At 51.8% G+C, this 22,311-nt stretch overlaps 1 protein-coding gene across 1 annotated transcript; it reads right to left on the bottom strand.

The window, feature by feature from the left end:
* Positions 1–16,102: 16,102 nt before the first annotated feature.
* Positions 16,103–16,894, bottom strand: LOC135577759 (olfactory receptor 14J1-like; the record flags this gene model as incomplete). The annotated part of the gene is made up of 1 exon (XM_065047880.1): positions 16,103–16,894. A coding segment is annotated over one exon (567 nt), but the record flags the coding sequence as incomplete, so codon positions are not given.
* Between the last annotated feature and the right edge of the window lie 5,417 nt (positions 16,895–22,311).

Here is a 22,311-nt window from a genome sequence, read left to right as displayed (position 1 = left end):
GCCTCCCCAGGGACTCGTTAGAGCAGAGAATTGGAGGCCATGATGGCAGATAAACAAAGGGAAACGTGCAGGCAGCTGAGGTGCTGAGAAAACCCTGGTTTAGTTGGATGAAGCAGAGAGGCCAAGGCCTGACCCCCAGCCCCTGGGAAGGCAGATCCTGTCCCTCCCACATTGCCCAGGGCCCTTCCTGGGACAGTGTGATGTGGGGCTGTGCAAGGCCAAGGGCAGGACTATGGTCCCACACCTCCCAGGTTCCTGCCTGGGGACAAGGAGGCCATGAGGCCCCTGTGCTGCAAGGACAAGGTGTCTCCTCACAGGCATCAGAGGTGCAGACAACAGCCACAGCCAAGGGGAGAAGGAGCTCATGTCTGGTGGGGCTTTCAGCCTCTTTACATCCCGTGATCATCCCCACGACAGCCTGTCCTGTGCTGTGTCATCCCCTGCACCTCTGTCCCTGCAGGCTGGAGACATCCCCCCTGCTGCCCCACCTTGCTCTTGTCTGAGCATCTTCCTTCCTTTGCTGAGATCTCTCCATCCTCCCCAGCTGGTCCTTGAAGCACAAAGCCTTGGGCTGATGCAGACTCCCTCTGCTGACCTGCTCCCCCACAGCACTGCCCTTCCATCACATTCCTTTCTGCTCATGTCCAGCCTGGACCTCCCCAGCTGCACTTTGGCCATTATTTCTTTCTCATGCTCTTTCCCACTGTGGAGAAACATCCTCCATCTCTGAAACCGCCCTTCAAGCACTCTCAGGCTACTCCTGCACTGCTGCAGCCTCCCCAGTGCTGCTGGGCCAAAGCAGCCCAGGTCCCTCAGCACCCCACACCATGTGCACAAGGTGCTGAACCTGCCTTGGCACAGCCCTGCACTCTGCAGTTCCTCCCTGCTGCTCCAAACTGGGAAGCCGCACACTGGCACACACCCGTGTGTGTGGGTCACACCAGTGCTGAACCGAATGGGACGAGAACTGCAGGTGTCTGGGTCCCCACGCTCCTCCTCATGCAGCCCCGTGTGCAGCTGCCTTGTTCATGGTGAGCGTGCACCACGGGCTGGTGTGGGGACCTTGTAGTGCCCAGGCCCTTCTCCTCAGGGTCACTGCTCAGCGTGTCAGGTCCTGCTCTGTCCTGATGGATGGGGTTGTTCTCCTGCCCCGATACAGAACTGGTCACTTCCCTTTTTAAATCTTTAGAGCTTTCTGATGGGTGAACACCAGATTTTCTCAAGGTCTGCACTCTCCCTTGACTGAAGCTCCATTTGTTCAGCTCATAATGTTTGCATGCAGACGGCTTATCCTGATAAGGGTGTCTCTCCCAAGATACCAGGATGTGGAGTTGAAGGGCACTACAAATACCATCTCCTGCAGAAACTGTGGGGCCTTGGGCATCTTATAGTCATAATGCCAAAGGTCTGGACTTTGAAGTTTCCCTTCATATGAGAGAGCAGCAGGAATGCGTGGAGCTCTGCCTGGGGACAGACGATGTCAGCTGAAGGTTGAGCAGTCAGCATGAGAGGGCAGAACAACATGGGCAATGTTGAGGTGACTGGACATCACCTATACACTCACTGATGAGGAAGAGGAATGAGATGAGGCCTCCTTCAGACAAATGAAAGAAGCCTCATGTTTCCAGGCCATGTCCTCGTGGCAGATCTGAGATACCCCAATATCTGTACGGTACCGGCCATCCAGGAGGGTTTGGAGCTCATTAACAACATCTTCCTGACACGGGTGACTGAGGAGTCAGTGGGGTGAGGTGCCCTGTGGGACTTCACACTTACAAACCAGAAAGAGTTGGTCAGGATGGAACAGTCAGGGATGGAAAGTGGAGCTGAGGCTCCTGGGAGATGAGAACAAGGCCAAGAGCAGGATTTCAGCAGAGCAAGCTTTGGCCTGCTGAGGGACCTGCTTGGGTCCTATGGGATATGACCTTGGTGTCTGCAGAGCTTTTCTCTCCCATCTCCTCCCTCCTCTCTCCCACCTGCTGTTGTGCAGCGTTTTTTACCCTTTCTCAAATACAATATCCCAGAGGTGCTGTCAGCATCACTGAGTGGCTCAGGTTTGGCAAGGACTGGGTCCATCTTGGAGCAGCTGAAATCGGCTCTGTCTGACATTGGTCAAACTCCTGTTGTCTTCTCAGAGCGGTGACAGCTGTAGCACACCTATACTCAGCCCCACTTCCAAGACTTTTCCATGTAAACCAAGTACAGGGTGACAACATGTTCGGTGTTACAAACTACTTGATCATGGAGAAGAAATGGAAAAGATCTTCTGTCAGCAACCTGAGGAATCCTGCAGTCAATGAGCAGGTTCCTATGAGGAACTGCAATTGCCCTGGCATTCATTGATCAGTCAAAGCTGTAGGTGCCAACATTCTAGAAGATCTTGGGACAACTTCTAAATGTGGCTGCCTGGTGGGCCAACAAGGGTGATGCTCACCTGAATCTGTAACTGGGAAACAAGGAAGAACTGGTGAGGGATGTGAACATCAGTGTCCACCTTGGCTGTTGTGACCAGGACACAGAGGGGTCCCAGGCACCAGAGGGGAGGGAGGAAGGCCAGCAGCAGAGCACAGGCTGGTGGGCTCCAGAGGAGAAGACTTGGACATACTGGGGGATGGTGGGCAAAGTGGTGCCATGAAAGTAGATCTGGAGGGTGAAGGAGCTCAGGAAATATGATCACCTTACAGGACAGCCTGCTCCAAGCACTAGAATGATCTCTCCAAGTACCCCTGAACAGAAGCATTTATCTTGTGAGGCTGCTCCTCTGAACTGATGGAGCTCCAGGGCACAAAGGCAGCACACAGAGGTGGGAGCAGGGGAAGCTGCAAAGGAGGAATTTAGAAACCTTGTCCATGGATGTGGGGATGATGACAAAGCTGCCCTGGACTTGATACCTGCAGGGGAGGCTGAGGGCAGCAAGATGAGCTGATACAGCTTCCTTACCAAAAAAGAATAGACCAGGGTTAAATAGACCTGCTGCTGAAGTTCATAAGAGTAGAATCAGACGGGACTGAGGTTCTTCATGGCTTCTTTGCCTCCATCTTCACCAGCAAGATCTCCTGGGCCTTTGTTCCTGAAGGCAGGAGTCTGGAGAACACCCAGCAGTGGATGGGGCTCAAGTCAGGGGTGACCTGAGCAAACTCAGACACCGTTACAGAACAGGAGATGGGTCACTTGACCAGCTCCTGAACACAAGTATCGCTGTGCTGTGGCACCTGAGATTGCCAGGGACACCCACCTTTGATCCAGAGGAGTGTGACTCCTCCTGAGGTGTTCTGGACTATCTCCTCATTCAAGTGGTGATTTAGGCACCCACTTTTCTGACGTATTCAGTCTTTATCAGGAGACACTCCATATTGATATGAACTGGAGTCTGCTGATACCACCTGTTCTGGAAACGGAGGGAAGAGCGAGCAGGGAAGGCAATAGAAGAAATTTGGCTTTATTGCTATTTATTAAGCAAATGCTCTCTGTTTCGCTATTCTTGAAATGTCCCTAATCATCCACACCAGACTTGAAGCCTTTAGAATAATGATGCACAGACCCTTAGCTTGTAAGAACATTTTATATGCTAGTGAGCCCTCTGCTGCCATGATCTGGAATGCAGCTACTGAGAGAATGAACAAACCTCCAATGAAGTGAAAGGCAGAAGCAAACCCCAAGTTTCTGAGGGTGTTTGGACCCCATGAAGGGCCATCACTGACACAGCTGTGAAGGAAACAACCAGTGCAGGTCCCTGTCCCTGCAGGCTGGTGAAGGAAAGACTTGGAGACACTGGTTCCAGGTGGTGAGGGCCATGTGGAGGTGGCTCTGGTGCCATGTCAGCCCTTGATGCTTGTTCATCACCAGAATGGCTGAGCCCTGACCCCTGGGACCTGGTAGATCTTTCTCAAATGTTTTTCAAGGCTTTTCCTGTGGTCAGTGTGTGTGTTTTGTGTTTGGGGGTGGGTTTTATGTCGAGTGCTGTTGCTTTAACTGGTTGTGTTTTTATGATAATTTGTACAGAAAGGGCAGTCACAGGACAGCACCCAATATGTCAAAACTGATGCTGAATGAAATGCCGTAAAGCCCTGATGAGTTCCCCCTGTGTCTGTCTCTCCTGGAAGGAGTCTGTCCCGAGAAGGGGATCCAGCTCCTGCCACTCTCTGCAGAGGCACATGAGCAGTGTCCATCACCTGGGGACACAAAGGGTGATGTTTGCCAGACCAGCCTTCATCTCACCACCAAGAGCAGGGACAGCGCCCTGGGCCTCCTGGGCACAAGGACAGCCTGGGGGCCAGCAGCACCCCGAAGTCCTTCCTCCAAGGAGTGCTGGGTGCATGGGCAGTGGGTGGGTGGGACACTGGGGGCCCATGTCACCTCCGTGTCACAATGCGACCACGGGGCAATGCTGATGTCACAATGCCCCGGGGCAGTATAAAAGGGAGCAGCGTCCCGTGTCTGCTGCCAGAGCTGGCCTGGAGGCAGCCTGAAGACATCGGAGAGGAAGTCCTTGAGGAGCCGGTGGAATCCCTTGACAGGGGCTGAAGGAGGAAGAGCTGGACGAGGCAGCTGGAGTTTCTCTGCTGCAAGGCCATCTCCCAGCAGGGCAACCTTCCAGGTTCATCTGATGGATGATCATCCTTTTCAGATGGATAGCAGTAGCCAAATGAAGGGAATGCCTTCTTGAGGAGCACTGCAGAGCTCACCGTCCTGGTGGAGTGGGGAGCTAGGGTCAGCAGCTGTAGGAAGTGGAATGCAGAGTGGTTTGAAGGGGGCCCGGTGCTCTCCCGGCCACCAGAAGGTAGATGCGTCGTTGGCACAAGGTGATGGAACGAATGGCTAATCTGGGCAAGGTTACAAGTGTTTGTCAGCAATTTCCTCAGCATGTACTGCTAGTGAAAGGAGGGAGAAGTAGAAGAAGGAGAGAGAAGAGGGAGAGGGAAGAGGTGAAGAAAGGAGGAGAGGAGAGGAGAGGAGAGGAGAGGAGAGGAGAGGAGAGGAGAGGAGAGGAGAGGAGAGGAGAGGAGAGGAGAGGAGAGGAGAGGAGAGGAGAGGAGAGGAGAGGAGAGAAGAGAAGAGAAGAGAAGAGAAGAGAAGAGGAGAGGAGAGGAGAGGAGAGGAGAGGAGAGGAGAGGAGAGGAGAGGAGAGGAGAGGAGAGGAGAGGAGAGGAGAGGAGAGGAGAGGAGAGGAGAGGAGAAGAGAAGAGAAGAGAAGAGAAGAGAAGAGAAGAGAAGAGAAGAGAAGAGAAGAGAAGAGAAGAGAAGAGAAGAGAAGAGAAGAGAAGAGAAGAGAAGAGAAGAGAAGAGAAGAGAAGAGAAGAGAAGAGAAGAGAAGAGAAGAGAAGAGAAGAGAAGAGAAGAGAAGAGAAGAGAAGAGAAGAGAAGAGAAGAGAAGAGAAAAGACATCATCATCCTATCATTCTATCCTTCTATTATTCTGTGGTCTTCTGGGAGGCATGACCAGCCTGTGGGCCGAGGAGCCAGGTCTCGCTCAAATGCTCAGGGAACAGCCGATCGCCAGTGTTGGGGTCAGGAAGGAATTTTCCCCCGGGGCAGACTGGCCCTGGTCCCCGGGGTTTTTTTGCCTTCCTCTGCAGCATTGAGCATGACCACCTGTCAGAGCTCCTCGGGGCCTTTTGGCTCGGTTCATGCCCACTGCTCTTGCCCTCCAAGGCACCACTCGTGCCCTGGCTTTCTCGGGTTCTTTCTCCCAGGGCAAGTTTGCAGCAGGAGCCAGCTCTCCTCCTTCTCCTTCTTCTTTTAAAATTTGTAATTTTAATAAAATAAATATAAATATTAAAAAAAAAAAAAATCTGTTTCCAGTTGTATCCTTTCTGTATGTGTCCCTGAAACTGTTTTTGGATCTAAAACCTGTCTGGCATTTCAGTCGAACAGTCCCATCTTTATTGGACTCCTTGTGAGCGTACAGAATAGAGCAGCACAGCACAGCACAGCATGGTTGTGCTCAGTAGCTGTGCCTGGAGCACGATGAGCTCTGAGCCAGGCCTGAGGACTCCATCCAGGAGAGCCGCTCTCTGCAGGGCAGGGCCCAGGCCCGTCCAGGAGATGGGGCAGAGACAGGCACACACACCTACAACATGGCTCAGGCAGGCACCAGAGGTCCCAGGCTGAGCTGAGACACGGCCCCTGGGCCCCTGCAGGAGATGGTCCCCAGGGAGGCCGGTCCCAGCCACTGAGGCCTTTGAGCACCCCAAGACCCTGTAGACACGGATGGCTGGCAGCTTTGGAGACTGAGTCTTGGCCCAGATGGACCTTCTCTCTGATCAGGACTTTTGTTCTCAGATTCTTTTCTTTAGGTATGTTTTTTCCAAAGCAAAGATCTCAGGAATTACTAAAAAGGAGAACAAGGAGAAAAAGAAATCCATGTCACACACCACACGCTATCCCATGTGTGTATGAGTTTTGACGCAAATGTCCAAAATGGCAGTAGCTTCCTTACTCTTTCAGTACTCAAAAGAGTATCTCTTAAAGGCTTTCCATAAGTTCTGAACCTCTTCCCACCAATCAAGGTAGGCAAATAACTCCGAGAAAGGTGCAAGTCACACAGGAGGTGTGGAAGGTTTACCCTGCGGCTGAAGTGCATTTTGCATCCCCTGTACAGATGGCCAACGGTGGATCTTGGTTTGGGTAGAAAAGGAAACATGACTGCAGTAGCAGCAATGGACTCTTTTTGCTCATTTGGGAAGAGTCATCATTTGCCTGGCTGTGCTTTGGGAATGGATTCAAAGCGAGTCTTATTTCCATGGCGGTCTGTTGGCACTGTCCAGCGCAGCCTATGGCTCTGGTCACACTGGGGATTTTCTCCACGCTGCAGTGGTTGAAACCATCCTGTTATCCCCCCAGAAAAGGCTTTGTGAGCCTGGTCCTCCTCGCTGTGGGGCCTCATGGACATCAGCTCTGGTGCAGAGAGGGGACAGCTACCAGGGCTCTTCTCTTGGTTGCAGGGCTGGTTTCTGCCATGACTGGAGAGAAGAGCAGGAGCTTTGTCCTGGAGAGCCAAAGGGCAGAGAAGGCATCAGGGACAGCCAGCAGCTGTGCCCAGCACGTGGACACCAAGGGCAGGGACAGCCCCCTGGAACTCCTGGGCACCGGGACTGCCTTGGGGCCAGCACCTCAAAGGCTTCCTGCAAAGGGTGCCGGGTGGGGCTGTGGTGGGGGGGCTTTGCAGCTTCCCCCTGCTAGGGAAAGGAGGAGAAAGGGAAGAAGGGAAGTGAGGTATAGTTCAGCTGTAAGGGACCTAGAATGACCATCTAGTCCCACTGCATGACCAAGTCAAGGCTGATCTAAAGTTAAAACAGGGTAGTAAGTGCATTGGCCAAATGCCTCTTGAATGCTGAGGCTTGGGGCATCAACCAGCTGTCACAGAATCACAGAATGGTTGGGCTTGAAAGGGACCTCTGGAGATCATCTAGCCCAACCCACCTGCTAAAGCAGGTTCGTCCAGAGCAGATGGCACAGGAAGGTGTCCAGGCGGGTTTTGAATGTCTCCAGAGGAGGACACTCCACAACCTCTCTGGACAGCCTGTTCCAGTGATCAGGCACCCTCACAGTAAAGAGGTTTTTCCTAATATTCAGATGGGACCTCCTATGCTGTGCCCGTTGCCCCTCATCCTATCGTTCAGAAGGCTGTTCCAGTATTTGACCACACTCTCAGTAGAGGGTCAAGTCTGAACTTCCTCTGACCCAGGTTTGCACCATTCACACATGTCCTGTCACTGGATACCAGGGACAAGAGACCAGCACTTCCCTATACACTTCCCTCCTCAGGAACTTTTAGAGGGCAAGGAGCTTGCTCATCAGCTTCCTTCTCTCCAAACCTGAGAAATCCAGATTGCTCAGCCACTCCTCAGAGGACATGCCTTCCGGTCGGTCACCAGCTTTGTTGCTCTGTGGACACATTGGAATACTTCAACATCCTTGTCCAATCGTGGGGCCCAGAACTGCACACAGCACTCAAGGTGAGGCCACAGCAACTCTGAATACAGCAGGATAATCACCTCCTTTGAGCGGTTGGTTCTGCTCTGTCTGATGTACCCCAGGATGGGATTTGCACTCTTGGCTGCCAGGGCACACACTGCTGACTCTTGTTGAGCCTCCTGTCAACCAGCGCCCCAAGGCTCCTTTCTGCAGGGCTGCTCTCCAGCCAATCCTCTCCCCATTTACACTTGTGCTTGGCATTACTTTATCCTAGGTGCTGAATCTGGCATGTGGACTTGTTAGATTTTATGCCGTTGATCACTGCCTAATGCTCCAATCTATCTAGATCGCTCTGCAAGGCTCCTTGTCCCTCAGGATAGTCATCAGCACCTCCGAGGATGGTATGATCAGAAAATTTGCTAATGGTGCATTAAATTCCTGCATCCAGATTATTGATAAAAATGTTGGACAGACCTGGCCCTAGGACTGAGTCCTGAGGAACATCCCTGGTGGCTTCCATGAAGAATTTTTTCCTCATATCCAATCTAAACCTCTCCCTGTGCAACTTGAGGCCATTTCCTCTTGTCCTATCACTTGCTACTTGGGACAAGAGACCAACACCCTCCACGATAAAACCTCCTTTCAGGCAGCTGTAGAGAGTAATAAGGTGTCCCCTCAGCCTCCTGTTCTCAAGGCTGAACAGCCCCAGCTCCCTCATCCGCTCCTCATAAGGCTGGTGCTCCAGACCCTTCACCAGCCTTGTCACCTCCTCTGAACTCTCTCCAGCACCTCAATGTCTTCCTTGCCATGAGGGGCCTAAAACTGCCCCCAGGATTCAAGGTGCAGCCTCACCAGTGCCCAGTACAAAGGGATGATCACTTCTCTAGTCCTGCTAAAGCTCTGATTGAATCAAGGCTTGAACACCTTGGTGTGACCCAGTTGGTGACAGGTTGGACTGCAGACTCCTGAGGTCCCTTCAACCTCAGTTCTCTCATGATCCCATTGTGATGTTGGGCTCTGTTTCAGACTGGAGCAGAGCAGGCGATGATGGGGCAGGATCCACCTGTGCTGTAGGTGACCATCTAAACCAACATCTCAGCCAGTGAACCAGCCAACCCCTCAGTGTGACTCGCTCTGGGCAACGTGTGAGGAGTCCTGGGCAGGGAAGGTTCAGAGGGCATGGGGCGCTGTGCAAGACACAACATGATCTTGGTTCATGCCTGCAGGCCCATCAGATGTCAGTTGATGTCAATGGATATTAAAATAAGAAGAAATGAAGACAAAGATCCAAAGCAAAGGAAGGTGTCAACATACTTTCTTTCTTTCTTTCTTTCTTTCTTTCTTTCTTGCTTTCTTGCTTTCTTGCTTTCTTGCTTTCTTGCTTTCTTGCTTTCTTTCTTTCTTTCTTTCCTATTTTCTTTTTATGTATGTATGTATGTATGTATGTATTTATTTATTTATGTATTTATTTACTTATTTACTTGCTTATATTTATTTATTTATTCACATATTTACTTACTTTTTTATTTACTTATTTATTTACTTATTTACTTGCTTACTTACTTACTTACTTACTTACTTATTTATTTAAAAGTCTTTGTAGGGGAGTTTCTTTTCTTTGGAAAGGAAAGAGTTCTCCAGAACTGGGCATGGATTTAGGACACAAATGTCTTCAGCTCCAGGGACACAAACACCTGGTGCCAGTGTAGATGCCCCGGGAACCCCTGCCCAGGCTCCACCTGCACTGCAAGGTGCTCTGGTCTCCCCAGGTCCTGTGTGAGAGATGCCAATCCCAGGCCAGCACCTCAGGTACACTGGGCCCCTAAAATGGCCCTGGCTGTTTATGGTGAGACAGCTGATGACTGATGTCTGTCTGGAAGTGTACTAAGGACAGGAGAGGAAATACTGGTCTTCCCCTGTACTTCTATTACCAACACTCTATTATTTCATCTCCCTCGTCATTCAGGAGTTCCCACCTCTCCTGATTAAATGTCCCTGTCCAAGGACAACTTTCCAGCACTGTCTGGACGTTTGCCCTTCCCAGTGCTCTCAGGTTTCTCCTCCACTTGCTCTTTGGTCATTCAGTGGCCTCTCAACTGTCTGGTTTCTGCTTTGAGCTTCAGGGAGTTACAAACTTGCCCCGTTCTTCAGAGCTCTAATTAACATGGCAGTCAACACGTTCATTGTGTTTATTTCTATCCTCTCCTGTCTCTCTGTCTAAACCAGTTCTTGTGTGGGTGTCCCTTGTGGATGCTGGACCTCACCAGATCCAGCTTACACACACAGCTGAGGAAAGTGTTTTGCTGTTTATTAAACTGATGTAGGAAAAGTGATGCAATCTGTGGTGGCCAATGAGGGAACCGGCAGACTGGGGGTGGGGGTGAGGAGCCAGGTTGTCCATACAGTGTCCAGCCTCAAGGACTGTTCTCCTGCCTGTCCAGATGTCTTCAGGAGACCCTCGGGATCAATGTCCAGTGTAGAATGCTGCTGTCACTTCTTCTATACACTGAAAAATGACAGAAAACACCCTGGAAAGAAAAAACCCTCCTTTATGAAATCTTCTTTGAAGTCTTCATCAGCAAGTGTCCCATTGAAACCTCTCCAGTTAGTTCTATAAGTCTGGAAGGTTTAAAGAAAATTACAGAAAGAAACATCGCTCGTTATGTCTTTCTGTGTTTTAATGAGCCCTATGGCGTATTTGGAGCTGAGTCCATGAACCTCAGATACCAAGGACAGGCTGAAGAATCTGCTCAAGAAGTCCAAGCCAGAACAAACTCCAAAGTACCTTGGAGCATTAATGGCCCCACTGAGGGCTGTTACTGACAAAGCCTCCCCAGGGACTCGTTAGAGCAGATAATTGGAGGCAGTGATTGCATCAGGCAAAGGCAAAGTGCAGCAGCTCTGATGCTGAGAAAGCCCTTGGTTTGTCTGATGAAGGACAATGGCCAAGCCTTGAGCCCCTGCCCCTGGGAAGGGAGATCCTGTCCCTCACGTGTGGCTCAGGTTCTTCCTGGGGCTGTGGGGAGTGCGATGCCCAGTGCAGGGCAATGGTGTGACACTCCCTGGGGGTGCAAGGAGGCAATGGGGTGCCATGGCCATGACAACCATGTGTCTCCTCTAAGACCTCACTGGCAGGGACATCAGCCATAGCCAAGGGGACAAAGACCTTGGCTCTTTCAGGGACATCCAGCCTTGCCAGTGCCCTTGGCCATCTCCACCACAGTCCATCCTGCACTGTCCCAGAACTCTGGCTGTTTCCCCACAGGCTGCAGACACCCCATGCGCTTCCCCACCTTGTTCTCAGCCCACTGTGTCCCCACCTGTGCTGCTGTCTCTCCATCCACACCAGCTCTTCCTGGAAACACAAAGTCATGGATGATCCAGAGTCCCTTTGAATGACCACAGCACTGCACTCAGAATGACATTTCTTTATCTTGAGCTCCACTCTGGACATCCAGAGCTGCAGTTTCTGACGGTTTTCCTTTCTCTTGCTGTTTCCCAACAAAAACAAAAACAAAAACATTAAAAATTGACACCATATTGGAAAGTGATTTTCAAGTTTTCTGAAGCTACTACTGCCCTTTCTTGTCATGGTTTTACCACAAACACCAACCAAGACCATGAGAGCTGCTCACATCCTGCTCCCAGTCCCCAGGTGGGATAAGGGAGAGAACAGAATGGGAAGGGAGAAACTTATTGGTTTAGACAAAAAATTAATAAGACAATATAAATAATACACTACTACTAGTAATATACTTATAGTAAGATATACATAAAGTAAAATATATGACACTCAGTGCAATCCCCCACAGAACTCCAGTTGTGCTGAACAGGCAGCCCAAAGGAAGAGAGCACCCTGGTCCTGAACAGCTGATCCCAGCAAGAGAAAGTACAAGTGCAAAAGGCAGAGAGGCCCAAGGGCCAATTGAAAAACACCAAAACATCATAAAACTGAACTAACACTGAACTCCTAATAGAATGGAACTTCCGAACAGAGCTAAGCAAAGTAGCCGGAAAACCAAAAGTAACAGGCTGGAAAAGGCACCTACAGCTTTATACCGAGCATGATACTAATGGTAGAGAATAGCTTGTTGATTGTCAAGATGCTGTCCTCTCTGTGCCCTCTCCTGACAATTTGCACCTGCAGCTGCACTGCAGAGAAGTCCTTGGTTTCACTGACAATAGTCAAGGTAAGTTAAATAGAAGTAGATAAATTAAATTAAGAGAATATACCCAGTGCCATCCCCCGTGTAACTCCAGTCACACGGAGCAGGCAGTCCTGCAGAAGGGAGCACCTTGGTCCTGAACAGCCCATCCCAGCAAGAGAGAGCAAAAGGGCAACAGGCAGAAAGGCCCAAAGGCCAATGGCAAAATGGCAGAACGGCAAAAGGCCGAACTGACATCGAACTCCTGACAGAATGAAACTTCTGAATGGAACTGACCAAACCAGCTGGAAAACCCAAAGTAACGGATGTAACAAGCCCTAAAAGCCGACTCCAGCTTTAGACTGAGCATGGCGCTAATCATAGGGAATATTTCATTGGTCAGCCTGCATGTCAATCCAGGTGCTGTCCTGTCTGTGTCCCCTCCTGCTAATCTGCATCCACAGCTGGATGGCCAAAGGAGTCCTTGGTTTCCCTGACAACAGCCAAGATCTCAGTGAGTTCTGACATTCCTTTCATAGCAAATGGCAAACACTGTAAAGCTGCTAAAAGACAAAATTAACTCTATTCCAGGGAAGAAACAGCATTATCTCATTATTCTCATAGTAAATCTAAACAAAAGACTGTACTGGCTGTGAAGGAGAGAGGTTCAAAATGCATGAAGAAAATTAACTCAATTTCAGTAAAACCAGCACGTTTCCTCAGGCTCCACTTCACCAGGCTAAAGCAGTCTGAGTCTCTCAACATCTCCACACATGACCCAGACTTTCTCTGGCCACACGGCAGCTCCTCCCCATTCCTCAAGAATGGGGAACCTCACACTTGGACACACGGCTCCAGATGTGACCACACCAGTGCTGAGTCACGATGGACAATAACTGCCCTTGTCTGTGTGGCCACGCTCCTCCCAGTGCAGCCCAATGTGCTCACGGGCATGTTCCTGTTTAGCACCACTGAGAACTGGCTGAACATCCAGGCTCAGAGGGCTGTGACCAGTTGCACAAAGCCCAGCAGGAGGTACCATGAGGAGCACTGAAGGACACCATATCCCCACCCAACATCTCCTCCTACAGGTGTCTCTTGGGTCCTTGGAACCACCTCAGTGCCAAGGGGGAGAGCACTGCCTGTATGGGGTGGAGGAGATGGGGTCTGGAATGAGGGTCCAGGGGCAGTTTCTCCTGGTTGTTCATGCAGCAACAAGCTGGGCTGGATATTTGGAGAGAGGAACCCTTCCTAAGAGCCTCCAATGGGCTTGGGGATGGTCTAGATGCATTCAAGGACCTTTACGTCCTTGTAAAAATATGTGGGGCCCAGAACTGCACACAGAACTCAAGGTGAGGCTGCACCAATGCTGAATACAGCAACATAGTCACCTCTTTTGACCACTTGGCCGTGCTGTGTTTGATGCACCCAGGATGCCGTTTACCATCTTGACTGTTGGGGGACAATGTTGGCTCCTATTGACCCTGTGGCCAACCATCACGCCAGATCCCTTTCTGCAGGGCTGCTCTCCAGCCGCTCTCTCCCAATCTACACTTGCACTCAGTGTTACTCTATCCCAGGTGAACAATCCAACACTTGGACTTGTTCAATTTCATGCCAAGTGCTGGGTTCTGCACTTGGGTCACAACAACCCCAGGCAGCACTATGGGCTCAGGGGAGAGCGGCTGGATATCTGCCCGATGGAAAAGGCCCTGGGGGTGTTGATGGACAGTGACTGAACATGAGCCAGCGTGTGCCCAGGTGGCCAAGAAGGCCACCAGCATCCCATCATGCATCAGGAATAGTGTGGCCAGCAGGACCAGGCAAGTGATCATTCCTCTGTTCTTGGCACTGGTGAGGATGCACCTCAAATCCTGTGTTCAGTTTTTGGCCCCTCACTACAAGAAAGACCTTGAGGTGCCGGAGTGAGTTCAGAGAAGGGCAACAAAGCTGCTGAGGGGTCTGGAGAACAAGTCAGATGTGGAGCAGTGGAGGTAACTGGGGCTGTTTTGCCTGGAGAAAAGAAGGCTGAGGGGAGATCTTATTGCTGTCTACAGCTACCTGAAAGGAGGTTGGAACATGGAGGGTGTTGGTCTGTTCTCCCATATGGCCATTGCAGAAGCAGAGGAAATGGCCTCAAGTTTCACCCAGGAAAATTCAGTTCATATATTAGGAAAAATTTCTTCACGGAAGAGTTTGTGAGGCATTGGAACAGGCTGCCCATGGAGTGGTTGAGTGAACATCCCTGAAGGTGTTTAAAAGACATACAGATGAGGTTCTTAGGGACATGGTTTAGTGCCAGAGTTAGGTTAATAATTGGACTCAATGGTCTTGAGAGTCTCTCCCAACTTAAATTATTACATGATCTCTTTGGGATGAGAAACGTGATGGGGCAGCTCACCCAGATGGAGTACTGATATGGACGGATGGACAGATGGGTGGATAGATAGATAGATGGATTGGGACAGAGAGGAGGATCAGCCTATCAGCCTAAGGCCTGGGGCCAGCCATGGCATGATGGAAGCAAGGCCAGCCCCGCTTTGTCCCCTGCTCTTGTTTCCAAGAGGTCCTTTACACCCGTTGGTGTCAGCCCTCCTGTGCCAGCCCCTCTCACCAGCACACGACTCCTGGCCAGGAGCTCTTCATGCTGCTCCTGCTACCGCAGTGACAGAGCAGCCTGCCCTGAGCTTTGGAATGCAGAGACAGGGTTCTGTGGGTCATTCATTCTCCTGTTGAAGCACAGAGCACAGGGAGCAGGCTGTGGTGCCTGGAAACCACAGCGAGACAGTCCAAGGCAGATCACTGAAGGTCCTTCACCATCTCCAGGAACAATGAGCACCCACAGATGGACACTCAAACCAGCACCATGACGTAACATGGTGCCCCAAGTCCTCCCCTGAGCCATGAAAAACACAAGTACGGCAGCATGGCCTTGTGGGGGAAATTTATTCAGGCTGACCACAGCTTTGGAAGAAGAGCCCAAGCTCCAAATATTGAGACTGAGGAAATCCCCTTTTGTGGGGTGTTTCAAAAAGATGGCCCCAATTTCAGAAATACAGTGATTTCAAAATGGGTCCACACCTGTATTACAGAGAAGTGACACAGGACATCAGCTGTACCAGGGCCCCAGAAAGAGGTAGACAGGCCTCTGAGTCACTGCTCTGGAGAAGTGCCGTGGGTGAAGAAATTCCTTGACAAACATGGTTATCACAGATAAAATGCACAATGCACAGGAGGTTCCTGAGATGAACTGGAAATCACTTCTAAAGAGACATGGGTAACTTATTGTTGCCGACAGAAAAATGACTGAATCAGCTTCTTCAGGGACACTTTCATCTCCTGGTTCCTCATGCTGTAGATGAGGGGGTTCACTGCTGGAGGCACCACCGAGTACAGAACTGACACCACCAGGTCCAGGGATGGGGAGGACATGGAGGGGGGCTTCAGGTAGGGAAACAAGGCAGTGCTGAGAAACAGGGAGACCACGGCCAGGTGAGGGAGGCAGGTGGAAAAGGCTTTGTGCCGTCCCTGCTCAGAGGGGATCCTCAGCACGGCCCTGAAGATCTGCACATAGGACACCACGATGAACACAAAACATCCCTCGAAAAAAAAAAAAAAAACAACACTAAACATGAGAAGCTGCTGCCCCAGTGCCAGGGCTGCCTGCCCCAAGCTGCCACCTGCAGCAAAGGGTTTCTCTTTCCATGTCTTTCCTGCACACATACAGTGCCCCACTCTTCTCCTGGAACATCCCGTCTCCCCACAGAGCCCTTTCCCAAGAGAGCTGAGCTATGCTGACCTGGCCAGCTGTTCCTGCCCCCCTTCCCACGCTCCATACAGCTCCGAACTGCAGAGCAAGTGGGCTGTGGTGCCCAGGGCCATGGGTTGAGTCCACAGATTCACATTGGTCAGGGTGGGAGGAAGACCCAGCTCAGGGTGGGTCCTGCTCAGTCCCCCTCAGCACACAGACATGGCTCCTGCAGCCCCAGAGATCCCAGAGAGAGGATTCTGGGCAAACAAGTCAGTGCGGGGTCCTTTATTTCATTTATACACACAGAGAGTACAGCTCCTTATTTAGAAAAAGACAACGGGTCACACCAGACAGGTAGATATGGACACAGATATAAGATGAAAAATAATTTTGGTTGTGGGTAGCATTAATACAAGAAAGAATACCTAAAACCAAAGAAAAAAAAAAAACAACGTACAAAACTCAGGTTGAACTGGTATGAGTTATATTACAAGTGACATGCAGAAGCAGGAGGTCAGTTCATTACTGCTTTTGAAAAGCAAACATTCATCACTTTCCTTATAGACTCCTTGAGTTCCCTGTTCCTCATGCTGTAGATGAGGGGGTTCACTGCTGGAGGCACCACTGAGTACAGAACTGACACCACCAGATCCAGGGATGGGGAGGAAATGGATGAGGGTTTCAGGTAGGCAAACATGGCAGTGCTGACAAACAGGGAGACCACGGCCAGGTGAGGGAGGCAGGTGGAAAAGGCTTTGTGCCGTCCCTGCTCAGAGGGGATCCTCAGCACGGCCCTCAAGATCTGCACATAGGACACCACTATGAACACAAAACACGCAAATGCTAAACAGGCACTAACCACGATAAGCCCAAGTTCCCTGAGGTAGGAGTGTGAGCAGGAGAGCTTGAGGATGTGGGGGATTTCACAAAAGAACTGGCCCAGGGCATTGCCCTTGCACAGGGGCAGTGAAAATGTATTGGCCGTGTAGAGCAGAGCATTGAGAAACCCAGTGGCCCAGGCAGCTGCTGCCATGTGGACACAAGCTCTGCTGCCCAGGAGGGTCCCGTAGTGCAGGGGTTTGCAGATGGCAACGTAGCGGTCGTACGACATGATGGTGAGGAGATAAAACTCTGCTGAAATGAAAAACAAAAACAGAAAGACCTGCGCAGCACAACCTGAATAGGAAATGGCCCTGGTGTCCCAGAGGGAATTTGACATGGATTTGGGGACAATGGTGGAGATGGAGCCCAGGTCGAGGAGGGCGAGGTTGAGCAGGAAGAAGTACATGGGGGTGTGGAGGTGCTGGTCCCAGGCTATGGTGGTGATGATGAGGCCGTTGCCCAGGAGGGCAGCCAGGTAGATGCCCAGGAAGAGCCAGAAGTGCAAGAGCTGCAGCTCCCGTGTGTCTGTGAATGGCAGGAGGAGGAACTGGGTGATGGAGCTGCTGTTGGACATTGGCTGCCTGTGGGCATGAGGACCTGTGCAAGGAGGAAAGACAGTGACAAGTTAGGGGAGACTTCTCTGGGGAAAATATGTTGTTTCTCATGGAAAACCCCTTCCCTGATGGAGGGATGTTTCAGCTCATTCTCTTTGTCTATGAAGTGGGAAAAACAGTTCATCACAGTTTAAAATGCAGCTTGGTCATCTGGTTTCCATCAACACAGCTCTGGGGCAAGACCCCCCTGAGTTGGTGTCAGAACAATAAGTGACCGACACTCGCACACCAACCCCAGAGAGCAAGAGCACCAGAAACAGGTGGAGAAACAGGGAAGGACACTGCAGTGCTACCAGAAGATAAAGCAAGGACAGAAAGGCAGATGGGCATGCTGTGGAACCTTCTCCTGACCCGGCTGTGCTGCTGCCACTCACATGATGACACTGGAGAGCAAGTACTTTTAGCACCTTTTTTGAGTACCCCGTTCCAGGAACCCTTCACCTGGAGGTCCAGCTGCTGAGGTGGAGACTCGTGACCTGGACCCCATGGCTTTGGGGCAGAGGGTCTGCTGGGGAGGAGAGGAGACCAGGGGTTGCACTGGGAAATGTGTCTGCACTGCAGGGGATGGCAGGGGGGTTCCTAAATCCCGTCCCTGGCATATCTGGTAGGAGCTCCCTCTCCCTCTCCCTCTCCCTCTCCCTCTCCCTCTCCCTCTCCCTCTCTCAGTGTCTTCTCCAAAGAGAGAAATAAATCCCCACCTCCCACTGCACACCCAGCCGACCAAGAGTGAAAAACTGACAGCACAGACTCCTTCCCTTGCAGAGGTTCCTGTATTGATGTTGTTGTTCAGAAGGACCCTCTGCCATGTCTGTGGGGGGATCTGGAGCTCTGAGCAGCCCTGACCCACACAGCCCCCTTCAACCCCACAAGCTCCCTGCCTGCCCTGCCGGGGGTCGCTCCTTCCACCCACAGCTGCTGCCATGGGATCTCCCGGGCAGGCTGAGCGCTGACCCTGGCAGGCGGCAGAGTCCCTGCCCGGCACAGCCCTGGGGTGCAGGGACCCTGCTCTGCAGGACAGCCCTGGGCACCCCTGGGTGCTCACCCGGCTTCACAGCTGTTCAACATGGCCGGACAAGAGCCCCGTCCTTACAGACCCCACAAGCTGTGCCTGTGCCAGTTTCAGGAGATGCCTCCAGGAGCTACAGCTGCACTGCCCTGCACCCAGAGACTTACCATGGCGAGGGCTGCAAAGGTTTCTCCTCCAGTGAGCTCTCAGTCATCCTCCCAGTCCTGACCACCTTTAATCTCTCTGTGCCTTGCTCGTCTCCCGAGATCCCCAGGCAGAGCCCTCAGCCCTGCTGCGTGTGCAGAGGAGCTGCTCCTGGGCAGAGCTGTCTCTCTGCAGCGCTGCCGCTGCCATGAGCTCCCTGTGTCCCAGGAGCCCAGCCCAGCTCAGCAGCACAGGAGCAGCCCAAGGTGCTTTAATGACCCCTCTGGTGGGTTTGGTGCTGAGTCCATGGACCTCAGACCCTGGAGGAGTTGAAGAAACTTCTCAAGAATTCAAAGTTAGATTCAGACTCCAAAGTTTCTTGTAATGTTAATCAGTCCCACTGAGAAACACTAGTGAGGAACTGACCCCACGGTCAGTTAGAGCAGAAAACTGGAGGCTGAGATGGCAGTTCAGGAAAAGCAAAGTAAAGGTATCTCTGATGGTCAGTAAACCTGGATGTGTTTCATTAATCAGCGGGACAAGTCTGAGCATCTTCCTTCCTTTGCTGAGATCTCTCCATCCTCCCCAGCTGGTCCTTGAAGCACAAAGCCTTGGGCTGATGCAGACTCCCTCTGCTGACCTGCTCCCCCACAGCACTGCCCTTCCATCACGTTCCTTTCTGCTCATGTCCAGCCTGGACCTCCCCAGCTGCACTTTGGGCCATTATTTCTTTCTCAAGCTCTTTCCCACTATGCAGAAACCTCCACCATCTCTGAAACCGCCCTTCAAGCACTCTCAGGCTACTCCTGCACTGCTGCAGCCTCCCCAGCGCTGCGGGGCCAAAGCAGCCCAGGTCCCTCAGCACCCCACACCATGTGCACAAGGTGCTGAACCTGCCTTGGCACAGCCCTGCACTCTCCAGTTCCTCCCTGCTGCTCCAAACTGGGAAGCCGCACACTGGCACACACCCGTGTGTGTGGGTCACACCAGTGCTGAACCGAATGGGATGAGAACTGCAGGTGTCTGGGTCCCCACGCTCCTCCTCATGCAGCCCCGTGTGCAGCTGCCTTGTTCATGGTGAGCGTGCACCACGGGCTGGTGTGGGGACCTTGTAGTGCCCAGGCCCTTCTCCTCAGGGTCACTGCTCAGCGTGTCAGGTCCTGCTCTGTCCTGATGGATGGGGTTGTTCTCCTGCCCCGATACAGAACTGGTCACTTCCCTTTTTAAGTCTTTAGAGCTTTCTGATGGGCGAACACCAGATTTTCATAAGGTCTGCACTCTCCCTTGACTGAAGCTCCATTTGTTCAGCTCATAATGTTTGCATGCAGACGGCTTATCCTGATAAGGGTGTCTCTCCCAAGATACCAGGATGTGGAGTTTAAGGGCACTACAAATACCATCTTCTGGAGAAACTGGGGCCTTGGGCGTCTGATACTCATAATGCCAGAGGTCTGGGCTTGGAGGGGAAGTTTCCCTTCATATGAGAGACCAGCAGGAATGCGTGGAGCTCTGCCTGGGGACAGACAATGTCAGCTGAAGGTTGAGGAGTCAGCATGAGAGGGCAGAACAACATGGGCAATGTTGTGGTGATTGAACATCAGCTACAGACTCACTGATGAGGAAGAGGAATGAGATGAGGCCTCCTTCAGACAAATGAAAGAAGCCTCATGTTTCCAGGGCCGTGTCCTCATGGCAGACCTGAGATATCCCAATATCTGCATGGTCCCAGCCATCCAGGAGGGTTTGGAGCCCATTGACAACATCTTCCTGACACGGGTGACTGAGGAGTCAGTGGGGTGAGGTGCCCTGTGGGACTTCACACTTACAAACCAGAAAGAGTTGGTCAGGATGGAACAGTCAGGGATGGAAAGTGGAGCTGAGGCTCCTGGGAGATGAGAACAAGGCCAAGAGCAGGATTTCAGGAGAGCAGGATTTGGCCTGCTGAGGGACCTGCTTGGGTCCTGTGGGATATGACCTTGGTGTCTGCAGTGCTTTTCTCTCCCATCTCCTCCCTCCTCTCTCCCACCTGCTGTTGTGCAGCGTTTTTTACCCTTTCTCAAATACAATATCCCAGAGGTGCTGCCAGCATCACTGAGTGGCTCAGATTTGGCAAGGAGTGGGTCCATCTTGGAGCAGCTGAAATCGGCTCTGACATCAGTCAATCTCCTGTTGTCTTCTCAGAGAGGTAGCATTACAGAACAGGAGATGGGTCACTTGACCAGCTCCCTGAACACAAGTATCGCTGTGCTGTGGCACCTGAGATTGCCAGAGACACCCACCTCTTGGTCCAGAGGTGTCTGACTCCTCTTAATTCTGATTCACATGGTGATTCAGGCACCCACTTTTCTGACATATTCAGTCTTTATCAGGAGACACTCCATACGGATACGAACTGGAATCTGCTGTTACCACCTGTTCTGGAAAGGGAGGGAAGGGCGAGCAGGGAAGGGAATAGAAGAAATTTGGCTTTATTGCTATTTATTATGCAAATGCTCTCTGTTTGGATGTTCCTGAAATCTCCCTAATCATCAACACCAGACTTGAAGCCTCTAGGAAAATGCTGCACAGAGCCTTTGCTTGTAAGAGCATTTTAGATGTTAATGAGCCCTCTGCTGCCATGATCCTGAACTGCAGATACTGAAAGAATGAACAAACCTTTAGTGAAGTGAAAGGCAGAAGCAAACCCCAAGTTTCTGAGGGTGTTTGGACCCCATGAAGGGCCATCACTGACACAGCTGTGAAGGAAACAACCAGTGCAGGTCCCTGTCCCTGGAGGCTGCTGAAGGAAAGACTTGGAGACACTGGTTCCAGGTGGTGAGGGCCATGTGGAGGTGGCTCTGGTGCCATGTCAGCCCTTGATGCTTGTTCATCACCAGAACGGCTGAGCCCTGACCCCTGGGACCTGGTGGATTTTTCTGAACTGATTTTCAAGGCTTTTCCTGTGGTCAGTGTGAGTGTTTTGTGTTTTGGGGGTGGGTTTTATGTCGAGTGCTGTTGCTTTAACTGGTTGTGTTTTTATGATAATTTGTGCAGAAAGGGCAGTCACAGGGCAGCACCCAATATGTCAAAACTGATGCTGAGTGAAATGCCGTAAAGCCCTGATGAGTTCCCCTGTGTCTGTGTCTCTCCTGGAAGGAGTCTGTCCCGAGAAGGGGATCCAGCTCCTGCCACTCTCTGCAGAGGCACATGAGCAGTGTCCATCACCTGGGGACACAAAGGGTGACGTTTGCCAGACCACCCTTCATCTCACCACCAAGAGCAGGGACAGCGCCCTGGGCCTCCTGGGCACAAGGACAGCCTCGGGGCCAGCAGCACCCCGAAGTCCTTCCTCCACAGAGTGCTGGGTGCATGGGCAGTGGGTGGGGTGGGACACTGGGGGCCCATGTCACCTCCGTGTCACAATGCGACCACAGGGCAATGCTGAGGTCACAATGCCCCGGGGCAGTATAAAAGGGAGCAGCGTCCCGTGTCTGCTGCCAGAGCTGGCCTGGAGGCAGCCTGAAGACATCGGAGAGGAAGTCCTTGAGGAGCCGGTGGAATCCCTTGACAGGGGCTGAAGGAGGAAGAGCTGGACGAGGCAGCTGGAGTTTCTCCGCTGCAAGGCCATCTCCCAGCAGGGCAACCTTCCAGGTTCATCTGATGGATGATCATCCTTTTCAGCTGGATAGCAGTAGCCAAATGAAGGGAATGCCTTCTTGAGGAGCACTGCAGAGCTCACCGTCCTGATGGAGTGGGGAGCTAGGGTCAGCAGCTGTAGGAAGTGGAATGCAGAGTGGTTTGAAGGGGGCCCGGTGCTCTCCCGGCCACCAGAAGGTAGATGCGTCGTTGGCACAAGGTGATGGAGCGAATGGC

The sequence above is a fragment of the Columba livia genome, unplaced genomic scaffold, assembly GCF_036013475.1.
Source record: "Columba livia isolate bColLiv1 breed racing homer unplaced genomic scaffold, bColLiv1.pat.W.v2 Scaffold_135, whole genome shotgun sequence".
Lineage (NCBI taxonomy): Eukaryota > Metazoa > Chordata > Aves > Columbiformes > Columbidae > Columba > Columba livia.
This window is presented reverse-complemented; position numbering and strand designations above follow the sequence as displayed.